The following is a 26,025-nucleotide window of genomic DNA, read 5'->3' as shown; positions in this document are numbered from 1 at the left end:
AAGGAACACTGAGAAAAAAACCAGTCTGACTCCCCTTTGCCAATTCACAGCTTAAAAATTCTATTTTCATTTTCTGTCAGGCTATTCAGCACAAGAAGATGCGTCTGGTTTATTCCCACAAAAGAGAAATAAAACCACCATATCCCAAAATGTCTAACAGCAAAGCATATACTTTAGAGCCAAAAAAGTGCACATATTTGGTGAAATGGAAGACTGTAAGCTTTTTGTCAAAAAACTTACACAGTCAGAAAAATGTAATGAAGAAAATTCGTTTTAGCTCAATATAGCCTATTCTGATTTCTTTCATTTAAAAGTAACAAACATGTACCCTGTGTGGACAAGTGCAAAAGGGAAAATTCTGTGTTTCCATATTTTTTACAAATTCATGTTTGCCTGGTGCAGAAAGTTTATTTCTCAGGAAACACTTCAGAAATAATAGGTCCTGGTTGCTGCAGTAGCTCAGATTTTTAATTTCCAGTGCCTCCAGATAAATAGTATAACAAAGATTTCTTCTTTGTTAAGTGCAGTTATTCTAAGGCAGTTTGAAGCTATCGCATCTAATACAACACAAGTAATTTCATTCTAGAATGGATTGAAACAAGCTTATCAGGATTGTTATCTGTTTATAAATTATATATTTAACAGTAAAATAAGACAGACATGGCTAGAATGTTACACATGGGGAAACACAATTAGAGATATGCCAAATTGCTCAACCTAATCCCAAGCAATAGAATCTTAAGGGCACTGGGAATTTCTAGAAGAATTAATCATTATATGTTGTAAAAAGCTCAATTAAATACCCTTAGAAACCAAGCAGAGATTCTTTCAGACCTGTGTGCAATATGTAGTCCTCTCAGCTGCAGAATGTTTGCCTCCGAGCATCCCTTCTCTTCTGATTCCTCTAGATACTGAACCTATGGAAAGCACACTTTGAGAAAAAAAATCTTCAGTGCTTTCACGTCTCATATTTTATACACCTGGCCATCTTGAATTAATAGGAGTCATTGAAGATGCACATTCTTAAAAACGGCTGCAACTTCACTGGTCTGATCTACGAACTTTAAAGACCTTCGTTTTATGAGCTTTCCTCAGGGTAGGTATTTCAGTGTTCAAAAAACAGGGTTATGGACTGTTAAATTAAGCACATGTTCTGCATCAACATTTTAGTTTCAGCAGGTTATTTGGTGCCAAGTTTGCCAGTCAGTATCATCAATTCGAAATATGTGCTTGTTTGTTTTTAACAGGTGTTTAGAGAACAGCACAGGACAGGAGAAAAGCAGTGTTAATATATTCATTTAGTATTTATCCCTAATTCTGAAAATCCCCTTCCATCTGAAACATGACAAAATTTCACCTCAGGTGTTTAAGACACAGAGATGGAGCTGAAAAGGAGTGCAAATAAGTACTTCTGTTACTTCATCAGCCTGATGATTTGTTCACTCATTTCTATTGAACATTTTTTCCCATCTAGTAATCACAGACCTGGGTTTACATATGGTATAACCCATCTATTTATAGAAAACTACCTTTTATTGTGCAACTGATGTTGATGAAAAAAGTAAGACTGAAGCTAAAAACCCAGTACCCTTTAGATAATGAAACATAACCATGGACATTAACTCAGTCTGTTCTTCTGAAGATCATTTGTTAGAGTCTGCATCACAGGACAAAGAGGCAGAAGATATTAAAACACCTAAAACCAAAATTGGCTTATCCACATCAGCCATACCACAGAACCAAAATAATAGTTTGCTCTTAAAACTGAGTAACAGCAAAACATAACAATAAGATTTACACATGCACCACTGTCACATTTGTGGGTCAGTTGAGATGGTGCATCACAATTTCACAAAATACACACACACAGATACACACTTCTTGCAGGTGTTATCTCAGACTTGGTCTGCTGAGAAGCCAAGTGAATCCCCACAGCGACATTTGAAGGTTTAAAAGCTCAAGTTTTTGTTTCTAAATGCCTATGAAAACATTGCCTATGCTCAGAGGCCTTTTAAAACAAAACCAAAGCTTTTAAAGCTTCAAAAGCGGTCATGGGAATTTGCTCATCAGGAGGGAATCCTAAATGAAGGCCAAGATTCAGTGGATTCCCCTTGACATGAGAAAAGCCATAGCCTGTCTGCAGTTCTACAGTTTCTTGTAACAGATGTGGGCTGATTCAAGCAAAACATGATAAACCTTTGTTCATGCTTTACATTTTACAGAATCAACATTTAAAATGTTTATGTCCCACTATTCTTTGCTATACTATTAAACCCCCACCAAAAACCAATACCCTCCTCCCCACCCCAAACCTACCAAACAAAGACTACAACTCTACCATAAATCACTCCTATGAAAAAAAAACCCTACCTTCATGGATATTTAATGCAGATATGAGACCACCTTCCAAAGTCATTAACTTAAATTAAAAAAAAAAAAAAATGGAGGAGGGGTGGAAGCTAAGCTTAGAATTTCTAGCATTATAACCTTAAATACTTGCAGGACAGGAAGGAGACTGACTGTTGCTTTTTAATATATGGAAGATGATTTAGGGAAGGCAATATTCTAATGCTATGTTAAAGGCCTAAACTACTTTGAAAAACTTTTTATTTTTAAAAGCCAGTGTTTTCTATCTATGACATTCTAAGAAAAAACCCAAAAAAGCAGTTCCTAACAAGTTGTTTAACGGACTGTTATAAAAAGGCAGCTAGAAAGTAAAATTTGAGCCTGCCAACTCATAAATAGCATAAGCCTGGTGTAAATGAAATCTTTCTTCTGAAAGTGCGAGATACAGCTTTTACTCAGCTTTAAGGTAAAGTACACAAGTAAAAAACCCATTATTTCACCTGAATTTAACAGCAACATTCCTGCCAACAGACCTCCATTTTCTTTTGGATTGTAATTCTCTCATTTTGCTTATAGAAGTTACACTTTGCTCCATTGAAATAAGACAGCTCAAGAACAGCTAATGAGAATGGAGAAGGCATAAGAGCAGAGGATATTATGTTAGGTTTTTTTACATTCAAAAACAATATCCTTCTCAAAGATCTGAAATAAAATTAATCATGCTATAACAAACAGCTGCTTGATGGAAGACTGGAAGAGAAGACCAATACATGGATCCTCCACTGTACATCTGGCCATGACTGAGTGTATCCTGCTCATTACAGCCACAGTACAGAACCCTTTACATCCAAGAGTACGGCAGTGGCAAGCAAAGCAGGTCCCAGTGGATGGCTCGAGGGTTTGCCTCGGCTGCAGGGTGCTCTTTGCATAGTTTACAAATTACGTGCTCAGTCTCTTAAGAATAACTGAACCTTACAAGGAAATTCTCTAAGGAAGCATGTAAAATGTTTATATGTGAATAAACAAGGAAAAAAAACCACACACACACACACCTACCAAGAGCATGAGCAGCTCCTCTGAGCTCATGTAAGGCAGTCATGAAAGTAGCATGAGAAACAAGCTCAAATCTGTACTCACTGATTATATGAAGACGAATTATATAGAGTTTTTTTGCTGCACAGGCACACTAAGATTGAATCAATTCTGCCTTCAGATGTACAGACTGTGCTCCCACCAACTCCCACTGAAGTCAGAATTTGACCTATTGTGTACTTTACATTCACATCAATGAAGTCACTAAGAATGCAGAAAATTGCTTTAGAAAGATGTAAAATTCTTTACTAGTTCTAAAATAAGAGGACAGCTTATTTCTTTTAAACAAACCAGATTGATAGCCATTTGGAAGAGTTTAGAGGAGGGTTAATTGGCATACAGTAAACCTGAATTCTGACAGTGTGGACTTCTAACTAAAATGACATTCTCTTTGGTGGTCTTAGGACTGTAGGATTAGTTTACAAAAAAGTAGAGAGGGGTTTGAAACCAAACCCTGAATGTCAGAGATGAATTACCAGATTAGAAAGGCCTGCCCAAATTCAGATTCAGAAGGGAAAACAAAATAACAAAAAAGGGGCAAATATGTAGCTAAGGCTGAGTTATAGATTAACAGCATGAATGAAAGATCTTTAAAAACAAAAAAAGAAATCAATAAAGCCCTTCTTTCATAAAACCTTGCTCATACACTGAACTTTATCCTAAACTATGCTCGGAGCTGGGAATATGAACTGCTAATAACATCTAACTCACGGAAATAATTAGGACAGCCAATTCACGTATAAATGAAAGTGTTTCATCTATCATTGCAGATATGAACCACAGAAGATTTTCTAGAGTGTAAGATATACAGTATCAACTATGTCTAAAGTAAGTTTGTGAATTTAAGAGAATTTCCCTTTAAACTGAAAGACTGCCCCTTAAAACAAATATGATACACTAATACATTAATATGATACTCTTTATTATGTCTTTTTAACTGGAAAACTGCATTGGTACTTCTCTCTTGGATGAAGTATGAGCACTGCAGTAATTTTTTTCTTTTTAAGATCCTTTCACAAGCAAAGAACAGAACATACAGAATTGTAAGTCATATGGGATGTTAACACAGATCAGCCTATCCCCATTTCCCTAAAATGAAAGACATCTATATGTATTAAGTATTTCGGTAACCTCTAAATCAAAACTTAATTTTGTAATACTATAAACTTACGGAATTTACCTTTTTACACAAAATGGATAAAAGACTGCTGACTAAATATGTCTAATAAAATAAAGCATTAATTAAGGTTAACACTTTGCATCTAGAAATATGTGTCTAAATTTACCACTCAAAAAAAAAAGATATGAACTAGAAATATTTTCTTACTCAAATACGTTTTCACATTGTGACAGATGTTTTGCACAAAATATGCTAAGTGTCTGAATACACAAAATGAATCTTAAGTGAACTCAGAAGCATAAGAAATAAAATCAAAATTCTAACAAGCTAAAGTAGACAAAATTTACCAACTTTAAGGAAAATAATTATTGCTTTTGATTAGAGTAAAAGTGTCAATTGAAAACAAATCCTACAAAGGCTGAGGTGGTCAATATTAACCCCACTGTGGGCCTCTTGATTTCAGTAACAGGACTTGCAATATGCAGAGTAGCACAATGTAATAGCCTTTGCCAGACTTAGGTCCTGCTTCAGCTGCAATAGACACTTCTGGAAATGGAAAGTCTATGCTGAAATATACATAGGAGTTTTAGTCCTTTGCCATTTCTTGCCTAAAAAATATTTGCCAATTCCATAATGCTAATTCTTACGTCAAAATCTTTAAAAAGTGTCAGATTATAGTTTGGACTTCATCTTAATACTGAGAAATAAAAATAAAAGGCATTAATGAAGAAATAATATAGAGGTGACAGCCTTTGGCTGTAGAGAACACATGGGGCTCTAATAATTTTCTCAAGGCGGAGAGCTGACAGTTACACTCATTGGGTTTTACATGTTCTATGGCCTGAGTATTTTTCATTCAAAACAGCTTTATTAACAATCTGAGAGCACTGAAAAATAAGAAAAAAGAATCCTGCCATAAAAACTGACATCCTCCTTTTTTATTTTTTGCAATAATTTTCTTTATATAAAACATTAGCAAAGAAAAATAATGTTTGTGCATGAAGTGGATGCACGGCATATATGGTTGTTTTAAACAAGGGAATTAGGTACCCAGCTGAATGGAAGTCCATGAACACCGAGCAATATAATCAAGTCAAAATTGCTGTTGTCTCAATGATGCACTTGGGATACTGTTTGAGCACCAGAACCTCAATATATTAGGTACTGTGCAAATAAAGCACAAGGACAACCCCTATCTCTCTCTTTTTTTTTTTTTTTTAAGGGCAGAAGCCCAGTATACCTCCATTGATTTCAGATGTATTAGGAAGGAGGGGCCTGATCCAAAGCTCACTGAAGTCAACCAAAGTCTCTTTCTGTTGATTTAACAGGCTTTGGATTAGTCCCTAAATAAGAACAGATTTTGGCTCAGCTAAAGGATTTCACTTAAGCCCTCTGCTTGTTCAAGCATCTAGTAGGAGCTAAGAGAACACTGCGGTCCTTCTGAGTAGGAGGCTGTGCTCATTCCAAACTATCCCCTTTAACAGATGCACAGGGTCAGTAGTCCCACGAAATGGAGAACCGTCAGTAAGTGGTAAATCTGAGGTGCGAGGAATTAGGAAGGAAGCCTCAAGCTGAAAATTTTTTATTTGCTCTATTTGTGCGATGTTCCATCCTCTTTAGGCAGGAGTGTAAAATTAGAGAGGCAGTTCATGTGAGTTTCCCAATTTTACGCTCGTAAATTATTTAAAACCTTAGCACCAAGTCCTGCAATAAAACTATATGTGTATTTGCCATTTGCTCTGCTGAACTCCCTGTGAATGAGGGCTGGTTTTAGTCAAGGTATGACCAACTTGCAGCTGTACGTGGAGAGGCCCAAGGAAAATTTAAATATATGTAATTGCTTAAACAAGTGTCGCCATGGTAAGCTGGTGGGCATAACGTGAGATTACAAGGAAAAGTGCACTCTTTACTTATTTAAGAATTAAATGCCAGGGTTGTCAAAAAATTTCATGGTACAAATCACATATTAATAGAGAATTTGCCGAATTCCCCTGTCTCGCTTTCATGGCTGCTCCACCAATCCTTGTCAGTTATAGCAAATGCTTTGTTTACACAAGAAAATAGAAGACCCCAATCCTAGCCTGTGCATGAGGAATGTAGAGTGCCAAGGGTGTACAAAGGTAACCATCCATAAAATAATTTGAGCTCATTCCATGAGTTATGAGGCCAGCAGTTTAGGACAGCACTCAGTGCAAGTTTGAGCATCTGGAGTTAGCAATGGACTTCAGCCTCAGAGCAGCTGGGAAGTCAGTGAAGCAGGGGGAAACCACTTTGTCTTGCTCTTTCCCAGGCTCATTGCCCCGGCTGTAGGAAGGAATAGGGTCACCAGGGCCATTGTGCCAACTCTGCCACCAGACAATTTCCTTGAGTTAGCTCCTTATGCCAGGGTAAAGACAGCTTCACAAATAACCTAAAACCAGACAGGCTTTGGGGCTGTCACTTATAAACCACCCATATGTATCAGTAGAAAACAAAGAATCATTTACTTTCTCCAACTCCGCACCTACCTGAATTAATATATTGAGTACAATCAAACAGAAATAGTCAAATTCCTTTAAATCTGAGTTTACTGAGTTTAGTCTCTCCAACAGAGAAATTTTCAAAACTGTTGGCATTTAAAGAAATTAACTGAAGTGAAAGCACAAATTATTTTTTCTCTGAAGCTCAATTTAACATATAAAAACCACCAGAGGAGAAAAATGATTCAAAACTTTGTTGTGCGTATATAAAAACCCCAGTGCTTATTAACATTTGTCCTCTAGAATATAGGGTAGGATGGAATTTTGTTCCAAAATATATTAGGAAATATTAGAACTTTATGGCTTTTTGTAGATCCTACATGTCTTAATGGCAGTAGTTCCTATGGAAATTACAAAAAAAAAAAACTTAGAGGGATTTTTTTTGTGTGTATTTGTTTTTTAAGACAGGGGAACCATGCTCTGCTTTCATTCTTTGAGACTTGACCCAAACTTTGCATATCTGAAAGCAGCAGCACCCCTGCTCTTGCTGCTGATTCCATGCAAGAAGGATCAAGATCTTATGGGGACAGTGCCTTTTTCTTCTCTCCTCTGAGAAGGAAGTACTGCTTTTAACTGACTCACACTGCTTTCCTTCAAACCTTCTCTGGACCGTCCTCCACTGATTCATGAACAAAAGACAGATCTTTCATGAGTACTGTAACTGTGATCAAGATACCGAGTTGGTGCATTTCAAAATATTATTCTTGGGTTCTATAGAAAGCCAAGCTACTAAATCTAGATTGGTGTGCTTTAGACTAAAGACAGTAATAAACAACTGTAAAACAGTAACACAAAAAGGTTATCAATTCACCCTCAAACAGATAAGATGTATTTCATAATTAACAAAAAACACCTAAATAGGAGGCAGACTATTCATGATAGTGCTGCCATCTCTAATGCCCTAAGCTTTTATTCTTAGCCACCACTGCCTTTACATCTGCTGAAAACTCACAGGCAACAAAGCAGGGGGTATACTACATCTTCTCATGCCAGGATGAGAAAAATCAATGTCCATGTTTAAAAGACAGAGCTATTGATGTGCAAGGTCACTAAGCATCCCAACCCATTCTATAGCTCTAGAGTACTAAGGAATTCCTAAAGAAGGGGAAAAAAAACCCCAGTGCATTTTATAATCTCGTTTAAAACCAACATTACCCTTGAGTCCCTAGGAACTAAATATGAACACAGAATCCAAGTTTTCCTTGGTCTACAATTGCTATGCTTGTTCAGGGGGAGAGAAACAAAACCACTAAACAAGGAATACCCATATATAGTGATACAATGATTTTTCAAACACTGGAAGCACCACTTTAGACTTTTCATCTTTACGGAAATGTCACTAAAGAAGTGGTGATGTGATCTATGCCATCCTTTTTTTACTACCTCATAAGCCTCGATCCTCAAAAACAACATTATAATACAAAGTTGAAAGATAAAGGCTATTTCATTCCCATGTTCTCACCTTTATGGAAAAAAGAGGAAGTGTTTTTAAATAAACAATGCAATAATTTACAAATGCAGTATATCCAGAGCTTATTTTATGCAATTCAAGGAGGCCAAGAGAAGAACACATTTTAATTTTCTACATAAGCATGCATTCCTAGAATACCAGAGCAGTCCACAACAACAGATGACCATTCTGTACAATTCATGGGCCTCCAGTGCCCATTGCACAGACAGGGAAGAGCACATGTCAGAGAGGGCAGGAAACCTACACAAGGTCCCCTCAGAACCAGTCCTGCAGTTAGTTGCTCCTGGGTAGACAGACACACCTTTACCTCATGAGAGGCTGAGAGCCTCCAGGGGAGCCCACCAAAATAACAGATGTCTGCCCAGTGACCATACTTGTTATTTGGATAATGCCTGCAGGTAGTGGGATAATTAAGGTGGCTGTCACTGTTCCCCTCTATTGTCCTCTCTTTATGACTACACTGTTTTTTTTATGGGTCTCATAACTCCAGAAAGTTGCAAGTCTAAATTTCTACATGTGTTTTCAGGTGTACTTTGCTATTCTTGTAAACATTTTTAAATACTCCTTTACATTTACTGCATGCACAAAGACTTTCACAAACCAGTAGAAAACACTGGTTAAAATAATAAGCATTTATTTGAAGATATCCTAAAACATATAGACAGTCTTCTGATTTTAAAAATCCTCAGCTTATCAAGACTTAGATGAAGATGGCTTGATTTTTTAGTGAATGAAAAACCTATGTGAATTATACAACAACTTAAGTGAATAGGAAGTTAGAAAATAGGAGAAATTACTCACTTTAGCCTACATAAATCTTTTTGCAACCTCACCTACAACTTTAACAACCTTAGTACCTATTACTAGAAGTTACACTAAGAAAATATATTTAGACACCAGATTCAGGTTTATTCATACTCTGAAATCAGTTACTTAAATGAGAAGTGATTTTATAAATGAAAAACAACATTTTACAGTAATTCCAAATCAGAATGGTTTGAAAATTCAGAACTGTAAACAAATGCATCACATTATCACATTAAGAGTTAGATAAACACAGCTGCCAAATCTTCTTCACCTGCCCTACTTCCCCTGCTCTATAGATATAAAAGCTGCTCAGAAGCTGTAAGAATCACAGAGTGGTTAGCACTCCTCTTCTCAGGCAAAAAGACAAGGCATTAAGACAAAAGGAAAGCATACTACAATGTGTGGTGCCATAATGCAGTGTTTGATGCTCTAGAGGGCCTTCAACAAGTACTGTACAGCAAAAAAATCAATGGAAAATCAGCATGATAACAGAGTATGAGTTGCCCTGTAATAGCCTTAAGCCCCACAAGGCTACCGGGGTCCTTTTCATTCACCAGGCTGCCCTGAACTGGGTGAGCCTGCCCTCCTGCCCTGAGCACTCTGGATAGGTCGGTGCCCCATGGCTTTCACCTTCATTCTGGTTCTGGTGGAGCTAATCCTCTTCACAGTGGCTATTATGGGGCCATGTTTTCGATGTGTGCTGGAAACAGCGCTAATAACACAGGGGTGGGGTTTTTCTGTTGCTGAGCAGCACTTGCACAGAGGCTGGAGTGCACAAGAACTTGGGAGGACACACACCTGGGATAGGTGAGCCCAGCTCAGCAGAAGGATATCCCCACACCATATGGTCTATTGCTCAGCATACAGAGCTGTGGAAAAGAGAAAGGGAAGATGCCCAGAGTGATGTAATTGTTGCCCTAAGTCACTCTTACGCATGACAGAGCCCTGCTTCCCTTAAAATGGCCGAACACCTGTCTGCTAAGGGGAAGAACTGAATGAATTCCTTGTTTTGCTTTACCTATTACATTGTCTTTATCTCAACCCATGAGTTTTTTCACTTTTACCCTTCAGATTCTCTCCCGCATCTCACTGGCAGGGGGGAATGGGGAAGTGACTGTGTGGGGCTGAGCTGCCAGCTGGGGCTACACCACAACCACCTGGCACAGTAAGGGAAACTGACAGTGGCTCTTTTAAACTTTTAAAAGTGGAATTTTATTTTTCTTGGCATAGATTTGAAGGTTTTCATTTCTCTCTCTCTCTTTTTTTTTCTTAAATAACTGTGTCTTCTAAGTAAACCTACTGATTTTGGACTGTAAGCACACTCAGCATTAAACAGATCCCTCCAATCCTATGGAGGGAGTTACAGAGGTGATGCCTCTGTCATGTTTAGCAAAGTACAACTCTAGATGTACAAGAGAAAGAAATAGTGTTCAATTCCATGCAAATTGTTATGCATGCAACAAAATGGGCCTACAAATATTTCACTCATATGGTAGGTTTAATTTCAATATTTCTTTAATTACTTTCCAACAATGTCTGGTTTCTGTTGAATTTACGCTAGTACTTGGCATTTGATGCAACCCCAAAAAGATAAGATACATATGTCCCCTCTTCACAGTCTTGGCATTTTTACCTTAACTCAGGCATTGAAGGGATTGGTTTGAAAAATTACCTTGCTGATTAGATGGGTTTTCTAGTAAATATATTGCATTAATCCTTACATTCGGAATATGACATAAGGTACACAAACGTTCCTGTCTGACTCAACAGCAACATATCATGGCTTAAGGAGGACATGTATGCTGATCTCTGTGAGCAAAGAAAGAGCTAATTGGGAGTTAGATTCAGTGTGATTATCAGCTTGTTTATGATAAGGGAGTACTCTTCTGAATAGCACTGTAAATTCATTCCCTGATTGTGGTGTTAAACCACAGCTCACCCCTCCCCCTCTGCCTTTTTTTTTATTTGGTTAGAAGGGGCTTTAAACTATTTTAAGCAGATGACAGTGTCATGCTTTGATTTTCGTCCATCTTAAAAAATAAATCAGCTACATGAGCCTGATGTCAAATTTCACATTCTAATCGGAGAAAGGCACATTTTAAGTGTTTACTATAAGAACACATTTGGGTAATTTTTCCCCATGTCATTATGAACATTAGACTGACCCAATTAATATGAGATGTTTCTATGCTGCTGGAACAGACCGTGTTACAGAAAGAGCCATTTGCACAACCTGTTCATGATTATGGGCCATAAGGACACAAAGATGGCATAGACATTTGTGGACCATCTGAATTCTTACAGAGGAACGGAAAAGAGGAAAAAAAATTTTGTTAGCTGACTGTTGTGGGTCATGTTTTTTAATCCAGAGTATTGGACATGTAACACAGCAACAAGAGCTGATCATTTTGTTTAATCACCTTTTGGATCTGTGCCAGATGGTCTCTATTGAGAGCGCTGCAAACAGAGAGAGATGAACTGCGTCTAACATGCCACTAGAGCTTTCCCGTAAATGTCTGAGAACTGAATCCAACAAGAATTTAGTCTCAGAGCAGAAAGGGATACATTTAAAAACTATGTGCATTAACTATACTTTTCCCCATAGAATCCTCACTTGGCATGAATAATTTACCCTCTCTTATGCTAATGGGATCATGAAAGTATCCCTGTGTCTTTAGTGCAGCTATTCTCAGCTTTCAGTAATTACCCCACCCAGTGAAAATAACATGGCTCCTGCAGCTGAACGGCCTACCAGTACCTGGCAATTAGAAAGATCATGGCTGACAGAGGAGCGGTCCAGAGATGGACACGCAGGCTTCGGCAGCCTCAGGAGCAGCTTGAAAAATTAAAAGCCTTCCACTGTGAACATCTCCGTCGTTGCTTAGGATCAACACTGAGAGAGCAGCTCCTGCAAGGGCATTTTTATTTTTTAAGAATGACACAGAGTATTCCAATGTACTATCAGGCACCCCCATATTAAGAAACAGAAACATTTCTTGGTCATCAACAGCTAAAATAAAGCTTGTGGGTTGCTTTTTTTTAAATAAGGGCTGTCTTTATAAACAAGAGGGAGAGAATTAAAAAGTCAGTTAATGAGTGTCCTTCGGTATCTAACAATTTTATCTGCTATACAAAGGAAACCCTGTAGTATTTCGTTAATGAAAAGTTTTTGTAAAACAATTACAAAGAACTAGGCTTTGACCTCTGTCCATGGCACTCCATGTTAGGTAGTTCACTATGTAAAAATTATCAGGCTAAAACATCTGGGAAAGAAAGCTATGAAACAGCAGGGAACGTGGCTGGTTTATTGTTTATCTTTTGTTTATGAGGCAGTATTCAAGTTTAATTACTACTCTAAATTAAACTCTAACAGGCATCAGGAGACATCCCTTTACACAACTATGTTAAAAAAAAAAATCAGAGATTCCAACACTAGATCTTTCAAATAAATTGGTATATATAGGAAGAAATTAGTCTGTAACAACACAGGAAGATATTTAAGCACTTAATACGGTATATTTGAATGTGTTGCATTTTGAAGCCATTAATATTGTAGCAAACATACAATTATAATTTAGTGAATGGGATGTTATCTAGCATTTGGAGGCAAATTGGGTTAGGCTGAATAGGGTCTGAGATGGAGGGAATAGCCTAAGGGGGAATCCTACCTTTGTATTTTGAATTACAAATACATAAATAAATATATATACACACACATATATTTTAAAATACCCAGAAACATGAAATTAGAGACGAACCTCTCCATAGTAACAATTTCTTAAGTAAAATAATGTACTTTTTTCCTCTGAACATTCACATACAAAAGTGGAGGAAAGAGTTCACTATGTTTACCATAACAGTAAGTGACCAGTTTTAGATGAACTTAGCTGTAGGAAAAAATAAAAGTAGAAAGCAACTAGCAAAAGATTATTCCAGATGGCATCTGTCATATTGTATTTAGGGTTATTTTAAAGAGATTACTGCCACTATGAAAACATTCCATTGACAGAGTTTTACTAGGCTGCTTTTGAAACTCCAGCAAAACATACTACAAATATGGAAGTAAATGTGTATGTAGATTTTTATCTACATCTAAATATACAAACCTACATGGATTAAAAGGTAAGAGTGAGGTGAGTAACTTGAATACAAGTATAGTGTTTTAAACACCACACACACACTCTCTGAGCTGTAATTTAATAAAAGGTGAGGAATCTGCAGTTGCTACCCGCCTGATTGTTAGAAAACTGTACAGTGAAGTGAAAATTCACTATGAAATTTTAATGCTACTTATTGAACAGTGGGTAGGGACACACATCTTTTTTGTGGTTATTGTTTAATTGCTAGAGTCAGCAAACATTTATTTTTTTCATGCAATAGACAGAAATAAAAGAAAGGATGGGAGGATATCAAAAGTTGACTATATTTAGCTAAGCTAGTTCTGGCATGATCATGGTTAATGTGCATGTGGTGTGCAGTGTGAGCTCAGCAGTTACTGGGCCAACTGTCTCAGTATTTCTGGGAATTCTGCCTATTCACAGTGCAGGGATTGTTCAATTGCTGCAAAATGTACAAAATGAATTTTACAAAAATGAATTGTAAGGAAGGCCCCATTACAACGATTTTACAGCAAAGATGTCAACATCAATTTTTCTTTCATGCATAGCTAATGATTAAAACAACATATTCCATTTGCCTAAGAATTTATTCCTTATTGGCACATCAAAATATTGAAATCAAAGTTATCTTTACTCTACCCTTATTACTCATTGCTGCTGAACCCACACCATTGTTCAAACCATGAAAAAATAAAGCAAACTTGGCAAGAAATACTTAAAACAAAGGCCCATCAATATTCTCCAATTTGTCAACATCTCAATTACAGCAATGGAAAAAAATGTAAATTTCATGTGCTTTGAACACTAAGGGGTCTATTCTTCTGTCAGTGCACATGCGTAACTCCCATCACCATTAATGGGAATTACTCATACATATCAACACAAGGACGGGCCCCTCAAACTTGAAAGAAAAAGATGAATTAATAAGGGCTACTCGCTTCCTGTATCTTCCTCAGTTGAAAAAAGTCATTGTTCTCTAAGAGTTTTTCAGACTTCATACAGTTCACCTTTATGAGAGCTGTGCCTTCTGAAATAATGCATCTCCAGTGAAGCATTATTTATTAGCAAGTTTGATTTTTCAGTCTGGGTGTTTGAGCCTGCCTTTCAGGAATTTCCCTTCTTACAGAAGGCAGCTCTCTTCCAATAAAACCATACCCTATCGCTTTATAGGTAAAAACACAAAGGAATAAAAATATGTTCTGAATCTTTATGATGAATATGCATACTAGCTTCAGCAGGCTTACCATACTTACAGAACTAGGGAAAAGAAGTTGTAGCATTAGCTTTTGGATTAGCTTCCAAAGATTTTGCATTAATATATTATTTTTTAATTGTTCCTAACATCAACATATCCCTCTCCTTTTCTAACTACTGGAGTTTGGTTCTAAGCTTTGAGTAGTGCCAGTAGAGTTTCTAATATTAAAATAGATCTTTGGGCTTTATCACCTAGTCTTGTAAACAAATTTGATCTACATACTATATTACAGGAGGGTATATACTGAATAAGAGGTAATACTACTTATTTTTTCCAACAAGCATGAGTCCAGAGAGTTAACCTGTGATGGATGCTTCATTTCAGTTAATATCTTAGTTGACTTTGTCCTGAACCAGATTATGGAGTCTTTGCCAAAGAAAGCTATCATGGACAGACATCAAGCTGGCACAGAAGTGCTTCTAAACTACTTTGAGATTTGCTCTGGAGAGTAGCCTCAGATATTATTTATAAAGGGGCAGATCATTCAGCACAAGCAGTTACTTTAAAAAAAAATCAAGCTTAAAAAGCCACACAACAATGAACCACTCACTCACATGTGTAAAGCAAAGAAGATGTGATACTCATTTATATTTTTACTGCTCTATAACCCATCAGAATTTTCTAATCTCTGGATTCTTACTTATGATGAAGTTTGTCACCCCAGATCTAATCCTAAAATGATGCTGAACTTCCTGAAAGGTCATGAAGGAAGACAGCCTCCATCTGACTTGGATGGATCAGGCCCTTTGAGTGAGTGACCTATGAATATGACAGATCAGGTATACAATCCTGGTACCATAAAATATGAAACTGAAATTATTCCCTGGTGCTTTCCTGTAGACCACATGTTTTTAAACCTTAAAGAGATTTATTTCCCATTTTTCATGCATAATCTGCCATATTCATTATTTGCAATATCCCATAAAGAAATTAAATAGGAATTAAAGTCTGGAAGCATCATATCCATCACTGTGGTACAAACTGATGCCAAATTCTAGAAGTCATTTACCCTTTTATGTAAAGGCAGTGGCTGTTTTCACTTTGTTTTGCAAAGAATAAAGAAAACACAATACCCCAGAAGACTTTCAGATGTGTTTTTTCCTCTCCAAAGAAAAGGGTGGATGATAAAGCTACACACACCTTTTAATCTTCCACTTAGACTTTTTACACATATATTCCTTGGCAAAAACCCCAGGGTCTTCTCTTTCCCCTCCCCTTCTCTCACCCCCTTTCCTGCCATCTCCCTTGCTATAACTCAGCTAACCCAACAGAACCAGTCAGTTTTAAATTTCAGTTGGGACCCCGGTGACCTGTTAATGAATCTACAGAGAGGAGAAAAACTCACAGTGTTGAGTTATGCCTGGTGTTGCTAGCTGACTTGGAGTCAGAAATGCTTGAAGCGTTAACGTAATTGCAAGAATGTGAAAAATGAAGCGTTGGGCTCCTGAGCAAAGTGAAAGGTCAAAGCAAGCCCTACACAAAACAAGTCTCTGGAAGATGGCCTCATTAGACCATTAAATCAGCTTCTCCTTTTTCTCCTTTGTAAGATGTTTAGAGTGTTTTATTTTTATTATTGGATACATTTAACTCTTTCCAGGGCAGGGGGAAAGTAGATCGGACCTACTACATAATTACTAATCTTTAAAATAGTATTATACGGCACTGATTTGCATTTGTGGATCTGAACTGGGATAAAGTCAATAACTGCTTGGTGGATTACAGATCACTACTACTTCGGTTTGCCAGATGATCAATATGTTGTGTAGCTTAGTTTTCTGTTGAACAAGTGAGGTGACATGCTAAGAACAACATAGACACTCACCACTAATAAAATTAGGATAATCTTTCAACATTTACTGCCTGAAGGCCCTTTACTTAACTCTTCCAATGCCAGCATGTTTCTAATAATACCAAACACAGACTAGATTAACCCTTTTGATGCCAAAGGGCAGCCATGCACCGTAGCAGAGAGTTTGTTCTCCATAAAGAGACAAAATGTCTACACCTTTTTTATTCGGTTCAAACTGTAAGAATTATGGATGGATTCTTACAGGCAATAAATGTATTTATCTCATGCAGAGAAAATCTGCAAAAAACAGTCATAACCCATCCAAATCTTTTCCATCTCCTCCCTCCTCAAAATATAATAAAATAAAATTAAAAGAAAATAATAATTTATAAAAAATTATCAGAGGGTGCGCATCATACACTCAAGGCAAAAGCAGAGACCCCTGGAAAAAGTGTTCTCAAAAGCCAGAAGAGGCTGACTCTAGGATGAATCAATCTCTGCTGCCACCAGGCATTAGTGGAGAAGACTGTAAGTTGCTAATGGAACCCAAGACTCTCTAATGAGCTCCCATTTCCAAGAAATCCTTTGGGGCAAGTGAAGCAGCATTTGTGGAAGCTCTTGGCAAAACTGCAGGGAAACCAAGTTGACCCAAGTGAGTAACTACACTGGAACAGCTCAAGAGGGCATCTATCCTTCTTGGCATTGTCTGGGACCAGCTCATTGCTGGCTCAGGAATTATAAAGTAAATTCTAGCCCTCTGAAGAAAGCCTAAGGAAAATTCAAGACAGACTCCTTACTCTTTCCCAGGACTGAGAGGGTGAGAGCAATCCAGAGCCATCTCCAATGGGAATTCTGCTGGTGCTGTAGAATAACCTTTCAGCTGCCAGCAGCTGAATGGAATGGTGATTTGTCACTGGACTTCAGCTTCCCTTTTGAAGGCCCAGATGAGCACAAAGGGAAACATACTAGCAATGTTTTACCCTGCTGGACTGGACGGCACTAGTGACTGATTTGGCCCCTCAGAGGCTGTTCCTCTTTCACAAAAATTAATAACACGTTTGTTGAAATCATATATATTGGCAGAAACCCATTTCTAAAGGAAAGTGGTGTAATAGTCATCAACTGCTTTTTCTAATGCTTAGCAATATTTCCCAAGCACCCAGAGTTACGTGACAGGGGATCAGAGACTATGACATGCAGGATCCCTGGATATGTATACAAGCAATTTCTTTATATCAAGCATGGCTCAATGAAGGAACTTTTTTAGTTTCTAAGGGGTTCCTGGGGCAGAGTGGCTATACAGGTGTCAGGTAACTTTCTCCCTGGGGATGGAATGAAGATGGCAGACCAATCAAAGGAATTATTTTTAAGCAAGCAAATCATCTGCTACACCAAGCACTTTAGCTACAATATACCACGTAAACATTTGATCAACAGCATCCTGGCCTATGGCCAGCCAATAGACATAAAACCATTATGCTGTTTAGCAGTCAAGCTCTCCCTATCAGTTGTTGAAACTGTAATGGTTCATGCTGGGTCTTGTACAGTTCCATTTTAATCCCATAGCAAAAAATCCTTGTGACTCATTTTGGAGTTGGATCACACCCTATGCCATGGCTGCTTTCTATCAGCAATAAGATTACAAATGTATAAACAATTCTTACAAATAGAAGACAAAACCAAACCACTCTACCAGAAACAAACTCTGCAAGTTCCTAGAACTGCAACGGGTACAGCACCAGATCATCAGGCAGATGAGGGGAACTAGCTCTGTGCCAAGCAATGGGCCATGTGAGAGACATGAAATCACGTATCTCTTCTGCTGTCTAAGCATGGCAAATATCATGGAGGGAGGCAGTCTGCAGCATGAGAATAGTCAAAGCAACTCTAGCACTGAAGGCTTCTCCCTTTGCCAGTGTTGAGATCCTTCAAGACTAGCTGGTTATCAGCCCTGTCCATTGGCTCTGCTGGGCACGTGGGGAAAAAGGCAAAATACCGCAGATGTAGGAGAAACATCTTGTGGTGAGACCATATCATAAGACCTTATAGAGGTAATGTCTCTCTCACTGGCAGAAGCTTACCATGCTTGCAAAGAAAAACAAGAATGGAGTCCACCTTAAACTCCGGACTAAAAAAACAAATCAAAAAAGGAGAAAAAAGAAAAAATCAACTCTTGATTCAAAATCCAAGAATGACAGCAGGCCATCTTTACCCGACATTTAGCACTGAGGGCTTGACTCTTACACCTTCTGGAGTCAGTTATTCTTCTAATGAGCACGTGTAAAACACTATCATAACAGAATGACAGCCTTTGACACTCACTCAGCATGGATGCAGATGACCACACATAAGGTGCAAAGTAGTAGGAAATAAAACAAAAAACCCTAAAATAATAATCAAACCTCCTCAACCTTGAGGAACTTTTGCTGTATATAGATACAAAAAAGGTTTTGCAGTTGAGGTGTATCTCTATTTACCATTCAGAATTCAGATTTTCAGAAACAAAAACATATCTGTACAAGAAAACATTTCAAGAAACATTTTTCTGTCTAATTCAGGGTTTGCTTCTATTTTATGTAATTTAGCAGCTTCATAACTTCACATAGAAGTCTCTTTCTCATATAAAACTACAGGTTAAACTCTCCTTCTTTAACCCAACTCAAAAAACTGCACCGCAGCTGGAGAGTATGTCTGTCATTATATTTACTTACACCACACAAAAATAAACTGTAGATAACCAAATTTGTAAAGGAATTGGCAGAACTAATCAATTGTTATTACAAAGCTTGTTTGAAGATTAGATATTTCACTTTGAAATAATAATAAAATGCAGCTAAGTGGGTTAGGAAAAGGAAATACCGTCTCCCTAACTTACAGCTGATTATACTGCAAGTCTGCCACTCCATGTTTACTCTAAGGCAGATGTACTGATATAATGAAAAAAGCTGGAGTTATTTTAGTCATGCCTACTTTGTGGAGAGAAAAAGTTTGACCTTTTACCTTGCTCGCTGCTGTTGTCTCCACTCTGGGAAGCGTGGCCCCCGCTGGAGGGCCCTGGTGTGCCTGCCGAGTGCGTTGAGGTTGCATCATCGTGGTCTCTCCAAGATGAAGGATTCTGGTGTCAGAGTGCCAAGGAATTTTTTCCACAGTTCCCATTCCAATAGCAAATGAAGAACAGAAAGCAAAACGGGAGAAGAGGGGAGGAAGGGGAGGAAAGTATACACATTAGCATTTGTGAAATGTGCCAAACACCTATACTGTTTGCACAGTGTAATAATTCTTCAGCAAAGGCAAGCAGAGGAGATACAAAGATTTACTTGTTAAAACACAGGACGATTTTTTTTTTCTTTTTTAAACTTTCCACAGAGTTTTCTGGATTTAATTGTTTGAATAGTACTGGAAAACAATATTTCAGGACAGAACAAAAAAACCATAAGTTTAGTTTCTTAAGGAGCTCTACAGGGTAGTGGGCGGGGGGGAAGGGGGAGGCAGAGGAGGGAAGGGTATCTACCTACATAGTTTATAATACTAGGTGTTCTCATTAGGATCAGTATAGTAGGCATGCAAACTATCTCCCCACACTTTGTTTCTCTAGACAGTGAGGGGAAAAGAGGAGGGAAACTTTTTCAAGAAGTACAGGAGAACACGCACAGGAGAGGAGTGTGTCCTCAGTCCCCAACCTCTCTGTCACCCATTTAAATGCTGGAAAAACTTCCAATAAAGTCAAAGTTGTGAAGGGAAAAAGGAGGTTTTCTCTGAAACACATTATATACCAGGAAAGATGCTTCCTCACCCCCAGCTACCACCTTGATTTGACACATTTCAAGAGACTTTTCTGGATTTATCACTCTAACAGTTCACTTACAAGAATTGTCAAGAACAACCACCAGGTGATTATGTAAAATAACATGTATAATGATTTTCATGTAATTCCTTCTGCATTACTATGCATAAAACACTACAAAAGGGAATGCAGAAGGCAGACTTACAAAGTTCGCAAAACTTTGCTAAGTAAGAGCTGAACTACTGTACTTAAGTCACATAACTCATGTATGCTTTCTAATTTATTGGGTATTGGCTTTCCTGGAGAGAGGAGCTGCTATTTAAAAGGATAAGTGAGGAAAACTTAATGTTACAGTTTAGTGCTACTTTGTTGAGTGTATTCTCCTCCTGTCCTCCTCCCCTTTCCTGATCATTCCCAATACCCTGCTGTTGCTTAAAGGAAAACAGGAATTCTACTGTACAGGAAGAGCTTTATCAGCACCACATGAAGGCAGGCAAGAGATGGAATTTCCTCTGGCAGAAAAGGAGAGCAAGAACACATGAAACAGATCAGAGTAGGGGTTGGCCCTGCATTACTTGTCACCTGCATGCGACAACTTAAATCAAGGACATTATAATAATCTAACAACCAAATAAACAACAAATCTTCCCTCAAAAAAAATTGCTTTCTTAGGCTGCTTAGTTTTGATTGTGGTTTAAATCTACATTGTGAAATAACACTAGACTATTAAAGCATGAGGAGAAGCTGAAAGCAGTAAGCGACAAGTCGGATAAATTCTTTGAGCAGGACTGATTCTGACCTCATCTACATCAATGTGTAGTAGGAGTAAGTTCAACATAATCAACTGATTTACCCATTGCAAAATACAGTGTAAGTGTGATTGGGACCAAGTCCCAAAATCTATATTGAAACATCTCAAAGTAATCTTCTAGCACTGATTAGTACCACATGCTGTATAGCAACACAGGATAGAACTGCCAAGGAAAGGCTTGCTACAGTACCCAGCAACATAAATATGATGGGCCTGACCTGGATCACAGCAGAGAAAAAGGAAAGAGGCCATGACTTCAAAAGGTTCCCAGTAAAGTCTCAGGTGACCAAAGGGTAAGAAGGATCGAAATCCCCTTCACCTTACAAGCACAGAAACACACATACACCCACGTATGTGGTTCCATGACAGGAAGACACAAGTAGAATCAGAAGACAGGCCAGGATCTGAAATTTGCCTAACCTGTCAGCAGAGTATGCAGCACAAGAACACTTACAGCACAAAATCACCAGCCCCTCCAAAACCTCTAAGACTGATCTACTTTTCCTCACACAGAACTACAACAGGAAAAAACTGCAACCAAACAGTAGTATTTTATAGTCATTGAGGTTATTGTGTTAATCTTCTCTAAATAATACTCTTATTCCCCACCGTTTCATTAAAAAAAAACCAAACAGCAAAACAAAACAAGAAAAACAAATAAACCCCCCACATTTTACCATCATTTTTCAGAGTCAGGTGGAGAGAAACACAAAAAGAAAGATGAGAAATCTTGAAAGTTGAAGCAGCCCAGGTGTTTTAAAAAGAACAAAAAACTTGAAAATAAGGTTAGCAAAAAGTTCAGATAGAAATAAAAGGCAAAAACTGTGCAAGCTTCTTTACAGCCTGGATTAAAACACAGTTGTGCCTATGAGCTTCTCTTTTTATCTCTGACTTAGGAAGCCACTCAAATAGCTTCAAGCTGAAGGCAAACAGCAGACAGGAGCTCTTCAGCCCTCTGCAGCCTCTTAGCGTCAGCTGTTTGCCGGATGGTAATCAGATAAAGAGCTAGAAGAAATACATGAAAAAGAAAAGAAACAATAGCATAGCATGAGTTTAGCCCTCCAACAACATCGTGCTGGAACCTTCTTTTAGAAAACATAGTAATTGCAACATGTTCACCTAGGCTAAACTTTTCATGGAACACAGTGAATTATGCTAATTTTGTGTACTGCAGGCTCTCTTGTGCTGGCTGCTGTTGGAGCTCCTTATCACATGTAGAACGTTACAATAATTAACTGGTAACAGCTCAGCTATGTTTTAAGGCGAATGTCATCCAAAACCTATCATACAATATTTCAAAATCTAGACCAGCCTTTCTGTTTCAAAGCTGTAAAAATTTGTAAAGGATCACTGAATGAGACTTCCCACAGCTGAAAACACTTGCTGTCTCTCCCAGGCTGAGTTGTTCTTGACCTCAGTTTGTAGATCTGGTTTGAGAAAGACACACTGTATTGATTGAGAATTCAATGTATTTCTTGTGACACAGTATTCTTGAGGAAGCTATTTGACAGAGTTTTGTTGGAGGACAGAAAATATAAGATAAGGTATTTACTAAATGCAACAGTAGAATATTGAAGGAATTTGAAAGGGAGAGAAATAGCTAGACTTTAATATTATAAAAAATGACAAATAATTTTAGGGGTGGAGCTTACAGACCCATAAAAAGGCAGCATTCTTTTGGTTTGGACTAAGATAATTGTACAAGTCAGTGAATTGATCTTTTTCTCTCCTAGACAATTTCGAACCTCACGTCCCTCAAAAAATATTCTTGGCCAAATGACTAATCATAAGTATTTATTTCATGCACACCTTCACCCAAAAAAAACCCACCAAAAAACCCCCAAAAAAAAAAAAAACAACCCCAAAAACCCAACCAAGTGACACCTTTAAAGTGTGTGCTTCACTGGAAAACTTCACTGGTATAGTTGAAGTACCTGAAGAGATCCTAGCCTAAAACCCACTAATATTAGTTGCAATTTTTATGTCAGTTTCAATAAAATTTGCATTGAGTTATCCCACTGAAAAAAAAAATCAAAAAAATAAGGAAACAAAAAACCAAAACATATAGCTTTAGATAAATTACACAAACTGCTAGCATGACTTCTCATTTCTTCTTGCAAGTTTAGTAATATACTTTGCAGAAACACACTGAAGAGATATCTGCCAAAACAGAATTTTGTGTACGTGCACACACTATAAAAATTTCACACATATATGACCTAAACTAATGCCAGATACCATAGAAAGTGAACAGCACACATGTATCTATTCCCAGTAGTTCTAATAATTGGGAGCCAAATATGGTACTCCTCTTGCTCTTACCTAATTGTGTTAAAGAGCAGTGTTACTAGGAGAAAAGCAGTGAATACTGAGTAGAGCACAATAGAAGGAGATGGAAAATAGATACAAGAAGCTATGTCTCCAGGGGCAGTATTTTCTATTTGCTGGGCTACAGACTCACAGCTGATAATGCAAGTTGTAATTAATATAAAAGCAGGAGACAATATGGGGAAAGCTTGTACTAGCAGGGCCACAGGAGATCACTCCACTGCTATCCACTGTTTCTCATTTACACACACGGCCTTCCCTAGAAAACACAATTTTACCAGTGTTTTTTCCCTTGAAAGTAAAAAAAAAAAGATTTAGCACCACCATTGAATTTTGCTGAATCTAGAAAAGAGCAACAGAAAGGACAAAAGGCATACAAAACCAATCTGACACATTTCTCTTTTGTTGATGTTGAAACTCTGCTGGAAAGCATAAGAGTTTTTAACTACTACAGGATTTCTTGAACAGAGATGTTGTAACAGAGAAATTTGATATAGGATAAGCTTCTGACAAATTGCAATTCTTACTTTGTATGTCCAAAATATCTGCTGGGCAAAGTCTGGCTAGCTTTTTGTGAGTGTATGTAGTCCTGCTAGGGTTGATTCTGATCTCATACTGCTTTTTATGGTGATATTAAAGACTCAATTAACCATAAGGAATCTGCTTCTTATTTATAACTGGGAAGTAAAATCAATCAGGCCAGCTGATACCCATGTGAGTGAGCTAAGCAGGATTTGACTCACACATTTTAACTGAAGTTTCAAGTTTACAACTCTGACAGGATCAGGCCCCAACATAATTTTATCAGATGAAATTGAAAAAAATCATTAATCTTAAAAGAACAAACAAAACACAACTTGTTTTTATAAAAGAAATGACAATGGCTATAAAGCTTATTGTTTCTAAACATGGTTGGACTCAAAGGTCTGGTAAATAAATTTTATCAGTTTTTCAGGGTTTTTTTTTCAGCTATACCGTTTCAGCTATTTTTCAGTTTTACAAAACTGAACTGAACTACTTGATTCAGATGGCATTATCCCCCCCAAACACAATCCAAATCCTGCTCACCTTGCTCTTACAAGTAGCACGTATAACACATGTGGGGAATGGCTGATATGACTGATACCCCAAAGATTTGTATCGAGGTACAGCCATATGTGAAACTGTTACAGACCATGCAGGACACGGAAATCCATCGCACGCATGCACACGGGTTCCTGTGAGTGTGTCTGTGTCTGTGTGTGGTGTGTGTAAAGTCCAGGGTGGTATCTCAGAGATCACGTTGAGTGCATTTAATAATAAACTTACTATTTAAAGGAACTTTGAATAAGACAAAAAGACATGAAAAACTCTAATTTGACATAATACGTATGTTTTCTAAAAAAGACTACTCCTGGTATCACTCAGATTTATTTTCCAAAAGATGCATACTTAAGAGGATTACTTTTTTTGTACTAGAGTTACACAATTGAAACAAAAAATAATGCCCAGCAATCTATCAGATATTTTGTATATATGTACAAGTTTTAATTCTTGTCCCTTGATTTTGCATTTGAAGAAAGCATCAGGAGCAATTTTTGAGTCTCCTAGAACATGGCAGCTTTCTGAAAATATGCGTGTTTTGTATTTTCTAATTAAGATTGAAATCAGACATGTAATCCACCTGTCACCAAGGAACTGAGACTTGAAAAATCAGGGGGGTGTTGGGTTTTTTAATTGTCCTTCTACGTCACTCTGTGTGGCTACACTTCATCTAGACTGATAGACAACTCAAACCAAAAGGGATCACAGTTATCAAATAGATACTGAAAAACATTATTGGTTCAGTTTGAGAGAACTGAGTTTAAACACTCAAATTTGAGACTTCATCTGTTGACAGAAGTGCACCTTGGCCCATCAAAAAGCAGGAATGCACAACACTAACTACAGTCTTGGAAAGTTCCTGATGCTCTTTGCCCCTTCAGAAGGCACTACAAAAAAAAGAAAGAATGTTCCTTAAGACTTAGGACATTGCTGTAGGCCCTAAGTTTTCCTTATTATTGTTGCAGTTAGCTACTTAGTTTTCCTTCTAACACTACAGACAGAAAGGGCACCTTTGGGGTCTAATCTGGTGTTTCTCAAAACTCCCACTGAAGTCCACAAAAGTGTGGCATACCTGCAGACTTAGCATCAGGTCCCCAATTGCTTCTTCATAACTCAGTGAAATCTTAGCTGAAGATTTAATTATATTACTGGAACACATATGTACTACACTATTTTTATTTTTTCTAATCTGCAAAATGTCAGGAATTTGCACTGACCATTCTTTGAGGAGAAATATTAAAGAAATGTTAAATTGTCTGGATATCCAAAAGTACAAAATAAAGTATCTCCTCGTGTGAGAGCTGAAAGTTTTAATATTCAGACTAATCTTTCTCTTCTACCACTAAGATGTTGGATTTCTAATCTGTCAAGAGTCTTTTTTTATAAAAGACATGTATGTATATTTCTGTCTGTCTGTCTGTTTTAATGATATTTTAGGAATTATGATCTGTATATTATTACCTCTGAACTACAAAAACGTATGAACAAATATCGAAAAGACT

The 26,025-nt window shown here is 37.5% G+C and overlaps 1 protein-coding gene across 6 annotated transcripts in view; it reads right to left on the bottom strand.

Moving 5' to 3' along the window:
- MEIS2 (Meis homeobox 2) overlaps window positions 1-26,025 on the bottom strand; it is a 173,736-nt gene that overhangs the window by 137,665 nt on the left and 10,046 nt on the right. For all 6 annotated transcript variants that reach the window (XM_030950532.1, XM_030950534.1, XM_030950536.1 and 3 more), the window contains exon 7: window positions 19,518-19,632. In XM_030950532.1, coding sequence (XP_030806392.1) covers window positions 19,518-19,632 — 115 coding nt within the window. The remainder of the gene's footprint in view (window positions 1-19,517; window positions 19,633-26,025) is intronic.

This window comes from Camarhynchus parvulus, chromosome 5 (genome assembly GCF_901933205.1).
Source record: "Camarhynchus parvulus chromosome 5, STF_HiC, whole genome shotgun sequence".
Classification (NCBI taxonomy): domain Eukaryota; kingdom Metazoa; phylum Chordata; class Aves; order Passeriformes; family Thraupidae; genus Camarhynchus; species Camarhynchus parvulus.
This window is presented reverse-complemented; position numbering and strand designations above follow the sequence as displayed.